We start from the raw sequence: 17384 nt of genomic DNA, 5'->3' as shown, positions 1-17384 counted from the left end.
TTTTTGATTTTTTTTCCATTTCGAGCGACATCTGTCGTTAGAATTATGAACTTTTCTCTGTTTTTTTTTCTCTCTTTGTTGTCAATTAAAAAGCTAAAAGTGATCGCATGTCTGGTGATGGTTCAAATTTTTAACTTAATTGTAATCAACTAATTAATTGATTTCTCTTTTCGATAAAACCTTAATTAGGTAAGTAAACGATTTCTCTGTTTGTCTTTTCATGTCGAACATTTTCAATAGTTAAATGGTTTAAACAATCGAAAAGGTTTCCCTATTTTCCTTAGTGAGAGTAGTTAGTTTTTCACATTGTGAGTGTATCTCCATTGCTCCTCCTTAGTATCAGAGATGATCTTCTTTCTCTCTCTTTCTTTTTCATTCTCTCTGTGCTTCTCTCTCTCTTTCTCTTTCCCTTTCCTGTAAATTCTGCCTTTATCTTTACCTTTATTCCACCATTATTATTTTTCTTCTCTTCCATCATTATCAATGTTACAAAGGTAATTTAGCTAATTGTTATGTTCATCTATTCGATATCACTTTCTCTCTCTCGTTTTTATTAAATTCTCTTTCTCTCTCTCTCACCGTGTCTTTCATTTACTCTCTCTCTCTCTCTCTCTCTCTCTCTCTCTCTCTCTCTCTATTTTGTTTCTGTGTCTGTATGTCTATGTTTTTCTTACTTTTATTCTCTTTCTTCTAATCTTTATATATTTTTTTCTCTCTCTATTTTTCTCTTATATTATCATTTGTCTTGAAGGAAGAAAAAAATTGTCTATGGTTCTTAAATTGATTGACATCCTTGACCAGTGATCTTGTTTTCCATCATCTAGATCAATAGTGAATCCTCTTGATTGGCTTATCTATCTTATTCTTAAAATCTGCTGGTAAAATTTTCAAGAAAAGTGATAAGTTAAATTAAAGAAGGAAAAAGCAAAGGAATTGATCTCAGAGGTTGGATTTCAATGGAGATTTAATGAGGGAGGAAGGTTAACTTAAAGATAAGTTTTAAATTGAAAACAAAATCGTACTTGTAATGTTATGGTGATGATGTATAATGTTCAGTTCCAGTAAATTAACCGAAGAACATCCTGGTTGCATGATGGTTCCACCACCGGTATCTCAACAGTTTTGTCTCAAATGGAATGACCATTCATATAATTTAGTGAAAACCTTTTCATCAATGGCTTATGATCAAAATTTTGTTGATGTTACCCTGGCATGTGAAGGATCATCAATTAAAGCTCATAAAGTCGTTCTATCTGCTTGTTCTAACTATTTTAAGGAGCTATTTCTATCTAATCCATGTAAACACCCAATTGTTATACTGAAAGATATGAAAATGGATGATTTAAAGGCGATCGTTGATTTCATGTATAAAGGAGAGATAAATGTTTTCCAACATCAGCTTGGTGCTCTTCTTAAAACAGCCGAGATACTTAAGGTTAAAGGTTTAACTGAGGCAAAGGATGACGATGATGAGAACAAATTAAACCAAGAGATGAGGGAAATGGATAAAGAAAATGAGCCGGTTAATAATGAATTACCCCGAACTGTTGTTGGTGATCATGCAACTATTTTGACAGAAAATGAATGCCATATGAACGGTGTCTCTTCCCAAGCACATTATCAACCACCAGCTCAACCCCCTCCACCTCAACATCCTATTCAACAAATCTCCCAACAGCAGCAGCAACAACAACAAGCACTCACCTTATCTCAGCCACTCGCGGTTTCATCAACAGTTCAAATTCAATCACAAGTTAATAATAATAGTAATAATAGTAATAATGTTCAACCTCAAATTAATCTGAATCAACAGCAACAATCCCAATCTCAGCCAGCACAACAACAACAACAACAACAACCACAACAACAACCCCAGCAAAATCACCAACAACCTCCTCTATCTCCAATCCAGAAACAACCTACACCGACATCAACACCAACTCCTATTATCCAACCTCAACCTCAACTTCAACTTCAACTTCAACCACAATCGCTCACTCCACCTCTGTCTCAACAATCACCTCCCCCTGCTCCCCTTGTTCCTCAGATTAAACAAGACATAGATGTGTCTCAACAAATTCATACTAATCAACTTGCTGCTCAACAGCAGCAGCAGCAACAACAACAACAACAACAACAACCATCTTTACCCCAAACGCTACATAAACAAACAATACAACCCCGTAAACGACGTCGTAGGAGGTCAAAAAGATCAGTTGATAGTTCTAGTGTTGAAGAAGGGTCTGGAAGTGATGAAGCCTCTGGATCCGCTTCAGGTGACGATGATTCTGTATCAGGTGATAATTCAATATCGAAAAGGTTAAAACCTCCAATACCTCCGCAACAAGGAAACAGTTCAAGTTTAGATCATTCAAATCATTCCTTGACTTCTCGAAGGCGACAACCTTTAGCCCTACCACCACCACCTCCACCGCCTGTAGTTTCATCTGGTTTACAATCTCACAGAGAATTAGTAAATAACAGTGATTATGGACATTTAGATGATGTAAGTGTAACCATATTGCACCAAAAAATAATATGCTTTTTGTAACCATCTCTCTCTCTCACACACACACACAATTTATACTAATAACTTTACTTTTCTCATTTGTCATATAATAATAATAGAGCTCCGAAACGTGGCAAGATGGTGAGCAAATGTCTATGAACAATCCAATGGGAGATGCATCGGAGGAATCAAATGGAATGATTGGTAATTAATTTAATTGCAGTTAATTTATTCTCTCCCTCTCTTTTAATTCTCTTTATCTTGGATTGATAATCAGTGATTTTATTTGCTTTACATTCTAATAATTTTATTTTCCTCTCCATCTCTTATTCACATCGATAGATATCAAACCAATTGTATCATTTGATGAAGGTTCGGTTGGTGCATCAATGAACAATATGTCAGTTTCATCGGAAAACATGATTGTTGCTCATATGGATTATCCTTCATTATCTCCAGGCTCAACGGGATCAACACCATCTAATGCATCCAACACAGGTACAGAACAATTAATGTCACCTGAACACCACTAATCCTATTAATCAATGTTTTTCATTTCTTTTTCTTTATAAATTCATTTCCTTTAGGCAAAATTTGTCGATGTCAACATTGTGGTTTAACATTTACAGCTTATAGTAGCTTAAGGAGGCATATGCAGCGCCACTTTGCTGATCGAGAGAGATATGTTTGTGACATTTGTCTTAAATCATATTCTCGTAAAGATTATCTGAAAGAACATAAAAAATTGAAACATCCAACGTGATAAAAACAAAACTGGGAAAGGAACATCATCATTTCTTTATCTTCCAAGTGGATGTGATTTTTTTGTCTCTCTCTCTCTCTCTTTTCCATTTTATCTTCTCTATATATACATATTATACATCTGAACACTTTTTTTGGAAGTTGTGTTAAAACAAAAAGCAAAGGCGAAACGTCAAGTCAATTTGAAGACAATTAAGGAAATCAATTGGATCTATAGAACTTACTATTTATGGAAGAAAAGACTTAAGAAGATATTACAAAGCAAATCGCATCTTTCATTCACTAAATTCTCTCATCTGATTGGTATGCAACCTGGTTTTCTGATATACGCTTTGCATGGACCTTTTTTTGTGACATGAATGTGCTCTCTTTCATTGAGAGAAGAAGGAGAAAAAAAGCAAAAGGAAAACCAAATGAACACCATCATCATTTCATCTTCAATTTTTCGATTTTTTGTCTGTCTCATTCATCATCTTCATCTCCATCATCATCTGCATTTGCTTTTTTTTCTCTCTCTCTCACTCTCTCTCTTTCTCATTGATTCTTATCACTGTTTTTTTCCTCTTCTTTCGTTCTTATACCACCATCACTACATTATTACAAAGATTTTTTTTCCACCAAGGAAGCAAAAAGATTCTATATATACATTAATTGGTGTTTTATTCAATTAATTATCACCATTTGACCAACGGATACACATACAGAGAGAGAGAGAGAGAGATCACTCTACACCAACGTACACAAAAATCAACAACACTTACATTAACCACATCATATTTATCAACTTAAATTCATAATTTCCATGGAAATCTGCCATGGTTCTATGAAACCTTTTTCATTTTGCTTTAAATTAATGTGGAAAATATTTATTCAAAGAACATGATCTATTCAAATACACACACATATACAACCAGAAGAAAAAGCCACCTTTCCATTTAGGATCCAATTTCATTGACAAGGCAATTTAATAAAACTATTTTGGTCAAATTAAAGTGGAAATTATACAAACGACAATAAGAGTGCATGTCAATCACAAAACTCTTGTAAAATTAACTCTCGGAGAAAGATTCATCATTATTTTTTGCTGTTCTCTTCCTCCTACTATACACACACACACAAACTCTCTCTCTCTCCCCTCCATCTCTTCCTATTACTTAGTCTCCCTCTAGTTAATTTGAAAAACTTCACTATCGATGATTAATTTAACAACTAATGAAAATTTCTTTGTTTATGTATTATAATGAAAAGAGCTCACTTTCATCATCCCTTATATAACAAGTGAATATATATCTCCCTCTCTTCACGAGAAGCTCTCTCATCCCCATTTTCTTTAGCTACCTGAGCCAAAACCTTTAATTATTTCTCCCTCTCCCTCTCCCTCTCTCTCTCCTTTCTTCAAGAAAACTGAACGATATTTTCATTGCGAGTTAAGTTACCAACCATCCGTGTATTTATTTAGCATGAACACCAAAAAGACACCAACACAATATACAACCAAACAAAGAAAGAAAAAGGAAGACGATGATGATTATGATGAACAAAATTCACAGGAAACCAATTATTCAATTGTAAACAATTCTCTTGATAATCTAATTACTCTCCTTCTCTTTACTTTTGTCGTTTCCCTTTAAAATTGAACCAAAGCATTGATTAGACAAATAATTACACAGCAAAAACAAAATGACATGATTATTGATGATCAGCTTAAATTGGTTTACAACAAGAGCAACAACAAATCATCTTAATCAATTTCTTACCCGGTTCATATTGTTACAATTATCATTTAGTCATTGTCGTTGCAACTTTTTCACTCTCACTGTAATACTGCCTTGACTTTAACAAAGAAAACACCGAAGGAAACACTTGATAATTAATTAACTATCAACACACAATTATCACGAAAATGTATCTCTCTTGGTATATTGGGTTTACATTGATTGATTTATTTCTCTATGATTATATTTTTTCAAATCTCTCTCTCTCTCTCTCTCTCTCTCTCTCTCTCTCTCTCTCTCTCTCTTTCTCTTAATCCTTTTTCCTTAATCCTCTTGAGTCAGAACACAAAACAACAACAACAACAATTTACTATCAAATAAATTAACTTGAATGAAGATGAAGAAAGAAATTGTTAATCAAATTTGTTTATTTTACATTTGGAATCCATATTTACACTAATCAACTTAAATCATTTACTCTGCGATAATTTAAATTGATTTGATTTACTTGAATCTTTATATTTAAGTTTATTAGATTCCAATGAATTAACTATTGATGATTTAGTATTTGGATTAGTTGATTGACCAATTGATTTTGATAAAATCGCTGGTGATGATTTAGTCTTTCCAATTGTATTAGTTGATTTGGCAATTACCTTAATCGATTGATTAATTGTTTTGGATAAATTTTGCTGTTGCTTAATTACTTTATCGACAACAATGTTAGTTAAATCTTGTGCGGTTGTTACTTTAATCGGTGATGATTTACCTGGTCGTTGAATTAATGATTCGGGAGGATTTTTAATCAATTTCCGGAAAAGTTGATCACAAAGGTAAAAGAAACAATTAGCAATTCCAATATAAAACAATACAACTACATGGAAATGAATTTCTTTGGAAAAATCAGCTTTAGATGGATTAACCTTGGAATCAACTGTAATTAGATTGGTATTGGATTAGTATTCTGGTCGATTGATTGGATTAATTGTCGTGTGATGATTAACTTGATACTTACGTAAGAAAATATAAGTCATCAGGAAAATTAAAGTCGATCCAAGCCAAAGGCAATTGATCACAATTAACGATATTAAAATGTATCGATGTTTCAATTTTTGATTAATTTCTCCCAAGATTAAACTGATTATGTGAAGTAAACTGATTAATCCCATGATTTGAAGGTGCAGTTTATTGTCGTAGAAAACTGTGGCCACCATGGACATAATTATCGATAGAATTGCGAATAAACTTAAAATTCGACCGCAGAAAATTATTTTCTCATATCGACCTTGGAGTTCGGGTATTATTTGGATTACGGTGAACAATGGATCAGTTGACAGTTTAATCGGTTTAACACCTTCTGAAATGGTTGATTTAATATCTCCAGGTAAATTTGTTCGTAATTTATCCATAACAAATTGTTCTTTGACAGTTAGAACTAAATTCCAGAACAATTCATCGAACTGATTTTCAAGTTCGAACAAGGTAACAAAACAAATTCTTTTCACTTTTCTACCAACATGTTAACCTTTTTTTCTACAACAACAGCCTTGCCAAAGACATACTCTTGGATTAGATTATTTCTCATTTCTTTTTTTCTCTCGTATCCTTCTAATTAATGGAAAAAACTAATTAATTATTTAGAAAGAAAAAAATCCAATTCAAAATGTTACTTTTCCAATCGAAAGATGGAGCCACTTTTTTCTCTTTTTTCTATTTCCAAGTTACTCCGATAGAGGAAAACAATTGAATTGATGTTATGATTTTAATTGAAGAATTTAATTTTTTTTCTTTGACAGTTAATTGTGATTACTTTTTAATTGTGACATTTTTTATTAAATTGTGACATCAACTCTGTTCGTCAATCATCTTATTTTAATTTGAATGATTTAGTGATTAGTTAAGGTAAGTAGAATATGAAGAATCTTTGAAGAGAATTCTTTTTTTCTATTAATAGAATTCAATGTTTTCTTTTTTTCTCCATGATCTTTTTTTTCTCTCTCTCTCTCGATTGAATGTGTTCTCTTTTTCATATTCTCACTCTCAATGTCCATTTAATCTGTAATTCACATTAACCCCATTCCATTGACCATTGCCTAGTATTATGTAAACCGTTTTCTCCAAATCAATTTCGTCTCGTTTTCGTTTTTCATCATGAAAACATTTCCAATAACATTACAATACAATCTCAATAGGTGACTCTGTTGGGAATGAATGAAAGTGTGTGTGTGTGTAAATACAATAACAACAGAAGTGATACTATTACTATTACTGGTTTATTTTTTTGTTGTCAAGTAACAAGTCACTTGGTTACTGGTAACCAAACTGAATACAACTCCATTTTTAATTATTATTGGTTTTCTTTCAGTCTATTGTGTTCATTGTCTTGTTTTTGTGTGTGTTGTATGTTTGTGACGTTCAATTTAAGTTTCGTCTCTTTCCCAATAACATTGTGATTCTCCTTAAATTGTTTTATTCCAATTTCATGTTTAATCAATTATCTTCTCCTTGTTTTCATTATTATATTATATGTTCTTCTTGTCTTTAATCTTCTTCTCTCATTCTAATTACATATATTTTATATATATTACATTCTGGATTATTATTTATTTTTGTAGCTATAATCGTTTTCACCTTTTCACCATTATCACTACCACCTCCATCTCGTCAAAATGACTGCAATGACGCAAGAAGATATCGTTGCAAATACCAAAACTGTGATCCAAGGACTTGATGCTCTGAGAAATGAAAATCTATCCATCCATAGTGGCTTATTATCATCATTAGAGGCTATTCAAAAATCAGAACATTGTGAAAATGATTCTAATCTTAGACTGATGGAAGAGAAGACAGCAATTGTCGATAAAATAATAGAAAGTATTGAACTTGGACTTTCTGAGGCTCAAGTTATGATCGCTTTAGCGGGTCACTTGCAAACCGTTGAAGCAGAGAAACAAAAATTACGAGCACAGGTTCGAAGGTTGTGTCAAGAGAATGCTTGGCTTCGCGATGAGTTGGCTAACACTCAACAAAATTTACAAATCTCTGAACAAAAAGTTGCTCACCTTGAGGAGGAGAAAAAACATCTCGAGTTTTTAAATTCCATTAAAAAGTATGACTTCGGTGAAGCCAGTGTACGTAAATTCATCTAATTTTTCTCTCTCTAGTGTACTCATGTTTTTCTTTCCACTTAGGCCATTAACCGGCATTCGGTTTATTTTAAGTTCTTGTTTACAAAATTGTCTAATTATTTTCCTTCCTTTCTCTCTTTCTCTATCCTCTCTCTCTTCTCTCTGTCTTTTTTTCTTTTCTGCCTATTTAGCCGACAGCCGATGATCCCATGGAAAAAAGTAAAACAGAAAGTGAAGCTCCTCTTGATCTTGGTTTTCCTGATGATGAAGAGGAACAACATCCCGAGGGCTTAACACCAACCCCACCTGGACAAATGGCAGCCGTAGCCAATGCTGGTTATGAGATTCCTGCTCGACTACGAACCCTTCACAATTTAGTCATTCAATATGCATCTCAGGGAAGGTACGAAGTGGCAGTACCATTGTGTAAACAAGCCCTGGAAGACTTGGAGAAAACAAGTGGCCATGATCATCCTGATGTGGCGACCATGTTAAATATCTTGGCACTTGTTTACCGTGATCAATATAAATATCGAGAAGCTGCAAACCTTTTAAACGATGCTCTGGCCATTCGAGAGAAAACCCTTGGAGAGAATCATCCAGCAGTAGCGGCAACATTAAACAATCTAGCGGTTCTTTATGGTAAAAGAGGACGTTACAAAGAAGCTGAACCACTTTGTATGAGAGCATTAGAAATTCGTGAACGTGTTTTGGGTAAAAATCATCCGGATGTTGCTAAACAGTTGAACAATTTAGCTCTCCTCTGTCAGAATCAAGGAAAATATGATGAAGTGGAAAAATATTATTTAAGAGCACTGGAAATCTATGAGAAAGTACTTGGACCTGATGATCCAAATGTAGCGAAAACGAAAAACAATCTTGCCTCTTCCTACCTTAAGCAAGGCAAATACAAGGAAGCCGAAATGTTGTACAAACAAGTCTTAACTCGAGCCCATGTTCGAGAATTTGGTAACATAGAAGGTGAAAACAAGCCAATATGGCAGATAGCAGAAGAAAGAGAAGAAAGTAAAAATAAGAATAAGGATAATACACCTTTCCCGAATGTAGATTCTGGTACCTGGTATAAAGCAGTCGATAAATGGTAAGATATAAAAGAAAATGTTCTGGACTAATTTTTTTCGTTATTTTCTCTCTCTCTCTCTCACACACTCACTAATCATTCTAATCTCTCTTACCTTATCCATTCCCATTCCAAATATATATATTAGTATTATTATTTATGATTCTCACATAATTCTGATATTAATCAACTAACCCAAAAACCTCAAGTGATTTATGATATTGAAACTATTTTTCTCAACATTGACAATTCAGACAATCAAACAATCAATTGAAACAACACTTTTTCTGGTCATGGTAATGGTTGTCATTGATTAACATTACATGTTAACTGTTATTGGTTGTGTTTTTAAATTTAAATTTCCATTTTAAAAACTATTATTTATTAATTGTTACTATTATTGTCCCTATATCACTAATACTATTATTATTATTTTAACGTTTATCATTATTATTATTATTATTATTATAATTTATCATCTATTTCATTTCATATTTTGTTCATTATTATCATTTGATTTAACTCTCATCCCATCACATAAAAAAAAGACTCAAGATGAACCAATTGAAATCTCGTAATCCACAAATTCAATCCTCAGCATGATTGAAATTTACAATTCAGGTTACTGATTGTACTTGTTACAGGGGTTGCAAAAAAAAGGACTATTAATGAAACAACAAGAAGAAGAACAAATTTTACTGAAAATGATCATTTAATTGAACAGCATCTCATTCATAAAAATATATATACACACATACATGAAGATGATAATGATGAAGATGCTAAAGATGAATCAACAAAAATTAAGAGGAAGAGATGAAATCGTTAACATGATATTAAGGAGGGTGTTTGTTGTTACTCTTATTAACCGTTATTTTTTGTTTTCTTTTTTCTTCTTGTCCAAACAGCGTTCACAATGGCTATTATTTGCTTCATCATCTTCATCTTTATATTCATCATCATATGAGAGAGAGGAACAATTTAAGAGCATTTAACACGGTCTCCAATTGCATGTTCCTGCTATTATTATACCTTTTAATTCATTGTGATCAACGAACCCAACCCAATTTTCATTCTGTTCATTTACCTGAATCTTTGATTAGGTCAACAGATTATGTTTTCAATCAGATGATATTTAAGGTGAATAGGAAGAGAAATGAGAGAGATAAAGATGAAGATGAGTTATCATGTGTTCTAATTGTTTATTATGATGATCCACAATTCTGATAATAGAAATCAGTGAAAAGTGAGATCAGCAATTTGTTTTATTCTTGTTGTTGTTTTTGTTTATCCTTCTAATTTGATTAATTGATAATCGAACTGAATTTTCTTTAGGTTAATTGTTTCCTCTCTTTCCTTAATTTTTGCTTCTCTCATTCCTTGTTGTTTCATTTAATTAATTTCTCGATTCATTTTCATGTTTTGTGGTTAATTGAAAATATAATCAATTAGTTGTTGTTGTTGTTGTTGTTTTCTGTAAGTTTTTATTTATATATTTATCATGATGATGATCAGGAACTTACAATTTACTGAACAACAATTAATTAACTAATGTTTTTTAATAATAAAACTATTTTTATGTTAATTGTAGTTTAACTTAACTGGATCATAAGTTTTTACTAAATGATTAAGATTAATCATTTTACTTTTTATGTAGGATGTTAAGCCTTTTCCTCCTTAACAATTTAATCATTTTCCTTAATTGTTTCCAATTAGGTGATTATAATTACTATTTACAGCTATTTGTCAATGACAATTTACGTTTGCTATATAACAATCAAGTAAATTATCAAGACAATTTACTTGTGATACTCAAATTATAACAATTAACAGGCAATAGTAATTTCCAATGTCTCTTGATTAATTAAATTTATATTTTTGTTTAATTAATTAAAAGACAAATTTTATCATCAACTAACCATTAAAATACAGATTAGGATGAGCAATTGTTTGGTGATTGTTTTAATTGTTCAACTGGAAAACCTTCATTAACCCCAACTATCCAAGTGCAAAGACTGTTGATCAAATAATTTTGATCAACAATCAAACTAAATTGTTGTTTGTTTTTAATCAGCTTCTCATGATTCGATGGGAATTTAATTCTTTGCCAATGATTTTAATTGAATTTTTTTTCTCCTCCTTCCCTACAGTCCCACCGTGGCTACAACCTTAAAAAATTTGGGTGCACTGTACAGGCGTCAAGGGAAATACGAAGCGGCGGTCACTCTGGAGGATTGTGCACTACGAGCTCGAAAGGAGGCCAATCTTAATATCAAAAGTGACCTGATTTAATTGGGTCAATATGAGAAAACTACAATGTCGATGATGGTTTTTATATCTACACTAAATTGACCGTATAAATATCACACTGGCTTAATCATTGTTCAAATCATTCCTTGAGATAATCAGTTGAGATGATCGATTATCGGATTAACATTGATTGGATTATCCCATTGATCCCTTTTCCTCATCCTCATCCTCATCTCTCTCTCTCTCTCTCTCTCACTCTCTCAATCTCTTTTATCTTCACATGGACATGATTTAAATCAATTTTATATTTACAATTAACGTTTCCAAATTGCAATTGTTTTCATCTTCTTCTTAATTTTTTCTTTCTTTCTTATGAAGATTGATAATTGATTCTGTAATCATCGCAATTTAACAACAATCAAAAGGTTTAAATCAACGGATCAAGTATCAACTCTTTGGGAATGGCAGATAAACTCAAACGAGAATTAAAATCAACAGAAGAAAAATTGTCTCTAACAATTAATAATAAATGATGATGGAAGGAATTGATTATTCTGATGATTGGTCTCTCTTTCACTCTCTTCATCCATTGGAAAAGTTAATTGTTATGATTAACTTTATTTTCACGTTAATTGTAAACTCGAAAACCACTTCATCTAACTTTTTACATTCACAATCAATAAATAGTCTCATATGTATGTTATAACTAATCAGTGTTTTGATTAAGTTTCCGAGCAATTTGCTGATTGTTTTTATCTCTTAATCTCATTGGATTATAATTGTTGATTGTTTACGCTTCGGTAATTAAATTGATTGGGAATCTCTCATCCTTTCGGTGTCTGATTAGTTGAAATTCACTTCTCTCCACCATGGAAATTGATTGTTCCTTTCAACTGTAGAAATTAATTTCTCTTGATGGTTGATATCCTCTCCATCACAAGTCAATGATTTGTATCTGGATCACTTGAGGTCTCATTGAGTTTACAGGTTGATTAACTTTAGATTATAACAATCAGTTGATTCTCACAGAGGTGCAAACGGAAATAATCAAAACACCAGGTAAGTTTCAAGGGGAAATCGAGATTGTAACGAGATAAACTCGATAGGAAATGATATGTTTCCCATTTCCATGTTAAAACTTTACAATGGACAAAAACTCTGACCTGTTTAAAGTTCATTCCGAGATTTATCATCTTGATCGGTTTAATTTCCAATCCCCTGCCATTGGCAATTTGTTAATTCGACAGGGTGAAAGTAATCATAATCTATTTACACCTTAATCCTTAATCTTTTTCATGGATAGTTGATTGTTGTTGTTTCTTTCAAAATGAATCATCATCTTGTTACTTTCTTTTAAACTTGAAAACTTTCCAGTTATCATTTCCTATCATCTTTTATCATCCTTAGCTCCCTCCTTCCTCCAACTCCTTCAAGGAATTTCTTATTATCTCCCTCTCTCTCTCTCCTATTTTACATTATCTCCACTCACTGAATATACATTTGAAGTGAATTTTCATCTCACTCGTGGCACAGAAACACAAAAAATTCAGTCAATCGAATCAGTTTAAGTTCTAGTTCAATGTGACAACTTTTGCCAATTTCAATTCAATATTATTCTAGCTGTTTGTTTAATCATCATCCTGATCACATCCTAGTAAACACCATCAACTAATTATCTCGGAATTAATTAAAAAGCGGTAAATTAACAATCTTTTTCTTCCCAGAATCAGGTGATACGTTTTTTTATCAAGAGAAACTCGTTTTCGTTCATCAATTAACATAATTATTTCACTCACTCACTTTCGTTTCTCTCTCTCTCTTTCTCTCCCTTTTCTCTATTGCTTTCAACTTAATTGTCGTATTTCATTTATAGTGTGTCCAGTTAATTGTCCAAGTTGATTTCCTTGTAAAGTGATGAGAAAATGGCTCCAGTAACTCAAACCAGCTTAGTAACAACACCAACATCTTCAGTGATTAATTCTGATGATAAATCATCGATAAAACCAATTGTCATGAAAATAGATGAATCAAAATGTTTAATTGAATTTCGTTCACTATTAACCTCTAAAACTAAATTACGAGATTATGATCTTGATGATGAAATTATCTTGAAGTTTCTGCGTTCTCGTGATTATGACCTTCGGGAATCTCATAAGGTTTTATCAGGTTTCATTTCAATTCTTGAAGATCGACCTGACATATTTGCCTGGAGCGATTCAATCAAAAAGGTCATCTCATCCGATATGTACTATCACTATCCGGTCAAAACACCAAATGGATGTAAATTGTTGATCAGTCATCCAGGTCGTTGGGACACCCGATCGTTCAACATTGAGACGATCATCACAACCACCCTGTTCTTTGACGAGGTTTCCCTTCTTGATAAACAGGTACAAGAAAATGGTTTCATCGGTATCATCGATATGAGAGGATTGGGCTGGTCACAGATCTACAATGTCGGCATTACCAACGCTAAACTGGCCTCCGATTTGACCGACAAGTATATTCCCTTCAAGTTGATTAATCTTCACGTTATTTACGAGAATCGACTCACCAATTTGGCCTATTCGCTGTTCAAACCGTTTCTTGATGAGAAATTAAAAAATCGTATCATCTTTCATGGTCACAATTTAACAAGTCTTTACAATTATGTCCCAAAATCTTGTTTACCCGCTTCGTTGGGTGGCACTAATATTGATTATCCTTGGGATCATTATAATCAACAATTAGAATCAAAAAAGGATCAGGTATTAGAGTTATGGGAATTAATGAAAAAGAAACGTATCAATAACAATTGATTGTTAACAATTAATTTCTCTTCCAAGGTGACAAATATTATATCAATTGCCAATCTCATATATAAATTTTTTTCTTCTCTTCTTGTTTATCTCTTATCAAGCAATTAAAATTAATTACTTTTCTTTTGTAACCATTGATATTAATTCGCAATTTAATCCGATTGAATGAATTAACATGTCAATCTGATTGTAATAATTGACATTAGATTTGTTGGTTGTTTTATGTTGAGATCGACTCATTTTTAGTCAACATTCAATAGGAACAAGCAAAAGTTGACATACAATTTGTGTCGATTAGGTTAGTGTTAATTGTCATTACATACTGATCACAGTTTGTTAATGGTTGTTTGTGATTTAAACGGGTTTTTGGAAAATTAACTCAACTTGATTATTTTTGATATACATAAATTGTTGAGTTGATTGTTGGTGAAAGCAAAAAAAAAAAGGGAGAAAAAAATTGATAAGAGTAAAAACCAAGAACAGGCTCTTATAAACACTCGAGTTAACATTTCATAAATAAATTAGCTCGTTGTGAACAATTAATTAATGGCTTTAAGTGTATAAATCATTGCTTTTCGAGAGTGTAGAGTAGATGATGCAAAAAGACAAGACTTTTGATACTGGTTGTGTTTGTGTTTGTGTGTCGATGAGTTTGATCTGGTCAAATGTTAAATGAATTCATTTATGGTCCAGTTGGTGGTTTAATGTAAAGATGTAATTTTCCTTTGATTGTTTGTTTATCTGGATTTAATTTCTTTAAAATATGAGCTATTGTTTGAACTAAATCGTGTCCTCTCAACGGAACCTTTCGTCCTTTGAATTTTTGTAAAAGTTCAGCAGCAGTCATTGGCTTCCTCATTAGATATCGTCGAACTGCCTCCTCGCTAATTGCTTCACCTCCAGAATCACTTGTCTTTGATTTTTTACTAATAACTGGACTATTTTCCGCCGAGGGGAATTTCCTCTTCACCGAAGACTTGGAATCTCCGTCATTATTACCAACAATAGAACTGGTACCACTTCCGTTACCATTTTCACCATTAGAATTAGTCTCTTTGTTGTTACCATTATTCGAGGTGCTATTGGATTGACCTGGTTGATCGGCCATGGGAGTACTCGACTTAGAGCTTGAAGATTTTTGCTCTGATTCTTTTTTATTTTTCGACGCAGCTTTCTTTTGTAAGAACATAGCACTTTGGAATTTGGAATCATCTAAATCTGAGTCATCTGAATCATCCGATGCAGAAGTATCAGAATCAGCTGAGGAAGAGAGAGAAAAAAAGAAATGAGAAAGAGAATGTTAAAATTACCGGTTATGTTTACGTTACATTTTTATAAATATTTCGGTTTATCAACTGAATATCAAAATTAACGCAAATACTTACAACTTTTTTCTTGTTTAACTTTAACTTTACCGTCTGAATCATTGCCCTTTGGGGCATCTTCTCCATTTCCTTTATTAGTACCGGCTACATCTTCTTTTGCTTTACCTTCTTCCTCTTCTTCGTCATCATCAGAAAGTACTAATTTTCTAAGAGCATCTTCATCTTCAACTCCTTTTAACTCTTTGTTCAACTTTTCTTCTAGATCTTCTGCTCCTGATTCAGACGAAGTGTCGGACATGTAATCAACTTCTCGAGCTTCATGGTCTCCCTCGTCACTTTCTTCGCCTGGTTCACTATCGTCATCATCATCATCTGATCCTTTTTTCTTCTTTTTTCCTCCTTTCTTTTTAGCGGCTCCTTTGGCTTTACCTTTACCATTCTTTTTGGTATCTCCATCTTCTCCTTCTTCATCACTACCTCCACCTGATTGATCAGAGTCAACCCAGTCATCAATATCAGTTACCTTGAAATCTTTCGATTTTTTAACATTCTTCTGTAATTTAGTCCCTGTTTGCTCGGCTTCACCACCTTCGGTGTTTTTCCTGGAGGCCATCACAGCGAAATGATTGAGAATCTTATCTCTCTCTTCGTATCTTTCCTCAGCTTCCTCAGAAGTTAATGGTTTGTATCTAGGAATTGCCGTGAAATTGTACCATTCACTGACCGGAAAGGCTTCAAACGCTCCATCATGGGCTTGAAAAAATACATAATACGAAGTATTCTCAGTGACACCTCCTTCACGGGTCCCTTTAAATCTAATGAGTAACACAAGAAATGTTTAGAAATAAACTAATGACCAACACCTCTTAATCTCTTTCAACTAACTTTTTTCCATTTTTACCACCAACTCTCAAAGTCCATGGACAATCATCTTTTTTCTTTGCATATTGTCCCCATCGTCTTCTTCTAGCCTCATCCTTAGCATCTTTACCATATTCCGAACCAAAGCCAAATTTAGGTGCCTCTTCAGTAACCGCCCTTTCAGCTTGTTTAACATTGTTTCGTTCTCTTTCCATTCGAGCACTCTTCCATTTGGTAACATCAACATTCAATGAGTTGGCAAATCGCATAACATTGAAACGTTTACTGTTTTCACTGTAGAAAACAAAAAGTGAGAGAAAAAAAAAGTTAAACATTAATAACCAAATATTCGAAAGATAAAATGAATGACAAACTACCAATCTCAACCGAAAGCTAATTACCGCCAAAGATCAAGTTATTAAAATCTCAGAGAGTGAAAGAGAAACGGATGAAAAGAAATACAAATAAAGAGATAGGACAAGAAGAAAATCATTAATAGAGATCACTTACTTTGGAGCTCTGACAACATATTCTTGTGAAGCACCAGCCATGATCAACAGATTTAATCGGTAATTGTCTCAAAAGAGACTCCAACACTTACTAATTAATTTATATACAGAAACAATTAGTAATTATAACAATTTAACACGATAACAAATAAATTTAGTTCCTTGATAAATTAACTCCGATTGAAGAAGTGAACAGTAGCTTATATAAGGAATCACCTGGTGGAGCTACTTGACTTTGTTTCTTTTCAAAACTCTGACACATGCGCAGTACCAATAGACGATTGAAAAAAATTAATTGTGATTAAGTTAAACTTTTTTCTGACAATTAAACTTAGATAACTTAAGTGATTACCTTCAATCAATTTATCTTGATTGAGTTCCATCATTGATCCAGAAGTGGTAAATAGTTTTAAAGGAAAAAAGTTTGAGCCAATTTTAGAAAACAA

General features: G+C 32.8%; 5 protein-coding genes across 8 annotated transcripts; 3 read left to right on the top strand and 2 right to left on the bottom strand.

Moving 5' to 3' along the window:
- The first annotated feature begins 55 nt into the window (after positions 1-55).
- Positions 56-4955, top strand: LOC128392669 (protein abrupt-like). Of its 2 annotated transcripts, none has more exons than XM_053352728.1 (5): positions 56-189; positions 752-2506; positions 2629-2713; positions 2852-3007; positions 3097-4955. In XM_053352728.1, the coding sequence occupies exons 2-5, from the start codon at positions 1049-1051 to the stop codon at positions 3270-3272; spliced, it is 1875 nt and encodes a 624-aa protein (XP_053208703.1). In that variant the 5' UTR covers positions 56-189; positions 752-1048; the 3' UTR covers positions 3273-4955. The 2 variants fall into 2 exon arrangements, with proteins under 2 accessions (XP_053208703.1, XP_053208704.1); XM_053352729.1 differs by lacking the exon at positions 56-189 and adding an exon at positions 310-494.
- Positions 4956-5138: 183 nt separating this feature from the next.
- On the bottom strand, positions 5139-6628 carry LOC128392677 (uncharacterized). Its single transcript, XM_053352742.1, has 2 exons — positions 6002-6628; positions 5139-5920 (listed from the first exon to the last, which is right to left on the bottom strand). Exons 1-2 carry the CDS (start codon positions 6393-6395, stop codon positions 5457-5459), a joined length of 858 nt encoding a protein of 285 aa, XP_053208717.1. The 5' UTR covers positions 6396-6628; the 3' UTR covers positions 5139-5456.
- A 109-nt stretch (positions 6629-6737) lies between these two features.
- Positions 6738-12272, top strand: LOC128392671 (kinesin light chain-like). 2 transcript variants are annotated; one of them, XM_053352732.1, is made up of 4 exons: positions 6738-6888; positions 7602-8117; positions 8306-9216; positions 9450-9682. In XM_053352732.1, coding segments are annotated over exons 2-4 (1374 nt in total). In that variant the 5' UTR covers positions 6738-6888; positions 7602-7655; the 3' UTR covers positions 9451-9682. The 2 variants fall into 2 exon arrangements, with proteins under 2 accessions (XP_053208707.1, XP_053208706.1); XM_053352731.1 differs by lacking the exon at positions 9450-9682 and adding an exon at positions 11346-12272 and having other exon boundaries at positions 6740-6888.
- Positions 12273-12931: 659 nt separating this feature from the next.
- Positions 12932-14374, top strand: LOC128392676 (alpha-tocopherol transfer protein-like). Of its 2 annotated transcripts, none has more exons than XM_053352741.1 (2): positions 12932-13142; positions 13319-14374. In XM_053352741.1, exon 2 carries the CDS (start codon positions 13368-13370, stop codon positions 14241-14243), a length of 876 nt encoding a protein of 291 aa, XP_053208716.1. In that variant the 5' UTR covers positions 12932-13142; positions 13319-13367; the 3' UTR covers positions 14244-14374. The 2 variants fall into 2 exon arrangements, with proteins under 2 accessions (XP_053208716.1, XP_053208715.1); XM_053352740.1 differs by having other exon boundaries at positions 12932-13175.
- A 3-nt stretch (positions 14375-14377) lies between these two features.
- Positions 14378-17158, bottom strand: LOC128392670 (general transcription factor IIF subunit 1-like). Its single transcript, XM_053352730.1, has 4 exons — positions 16940-17158; positions 16454-16723; positions 15629-16383; positions 14378-15503 (listed from the first exon to the last, which is right to left on the bottom strand). Exons 1-4 carry the CDS (start codon positions 16978-16980, stop codon positions 14926-14928), a joined length of 1644 nt encoding a protein of 547 aa, XP_053208705.1. The 5' UTR covers positions 16981-17158; the 3' UTR covers positions 14378-14925.
- Positions 17159-17384: the final 226 nt, after the last annotated feature.

Source organism: Panonychus citri, unplaced genomic scaffold, assembly GCF_014898815.1.
Source record: "Panonychus citri isolate SS breed McGregor unplaced genomic scaffold, ASM1489881v1 Contig00136, whole genome shotgun sequence".
NCBI classification, from domain to species: domain Eukaryota; kingdom Metazoa; phylum Arthropoda; class Arachnida; order Trombidiformes; family Tetranychidae; genus Panonychus; species Panonychus citri.
Note: the sequence above shows the minus strand (reverse complement) of the source record. Positions and strands in the feature narration are given on the sequence as shown.

Coding starts and splice junctions, on each gene's coding strand:
- LOC128392669 (XM_053352728.1), top strand. CDS start 1,049: ATGTTCAGTTCCAGTAAATTAACCGAAGAACATCCTGGTTGCATGATG. Junction 2,714..2,851: donor GGAATCAAATGGAATGATTG/GTAATTAATTTA, acceptor TCACATCGATAG/ATATCAAACCAATTGTATCA. Junction 3,008..3,096: donor ATCTAATGCATCCAACACAG/GTACAGAACAAT, acceptor CATTTCCTTTAG/GCAAAATTTGTCGATGTCAA.
- LOC128392677 (XM_053352742.1), bottom strand. CDS start 6,395: ATGGATAAATTACGAACAAATTTACCTGGAGATATTAAATCAACCATT. Junction 5,921..6,001: donor GATGACTTATATTTTCTTAC/GTAAGTATCAAG, acceptor ATCTAATTACAG/TTGATTCCAAGGTTAATCCA.
- LOC128392671 (XM_053352731.1), top strand. CDS start 7,656: ATGACTGCAATGACGCAAGAAGATATCGTTGCAAATACCAAAACTGTG. Junction 8,118..8,305: donor ATGACTTCGGTGAAGCCAGT/GTACGTAAATTC, acceptor CTGCCTATTTAG/CCGACAGCCGATGATCCCAT. Junction 9,217..11,345: donor TATAAAGCAGTCGATAAATG/GTAAGATATAAA, acceptor CCTTCCCTACAG/TCCCACCGTGGCTACAACCT.
- LOC128392676 (XM_053352741.1), top strand. CDS start 13,368: ATGGCTCCAGTAACTCAAACCAGCTTAGTAACAACACCAACATCTTCA.
- LOC128392670 (XM_053352730.1), bottom strand. CDS start 16,980: ATGGCTGGTGCTTCACAAGAATATGTTGTCAGAGCTCCAAA. Junction 16,724..16,939: donor TATGTTGTCAGAGCTCCAAA/GTAAGTGATCTC, acceptor TGTTTTCTACAG/TGAAAACAGTAAACGTTTCA. Junction 16,384..16,453: donor GGTGGTAAAAATGGAAAAAA/GTTAGTTGAAAG, acceptor GTTACTCATTAG/ATTTAAAGGGACCCGTGAAG.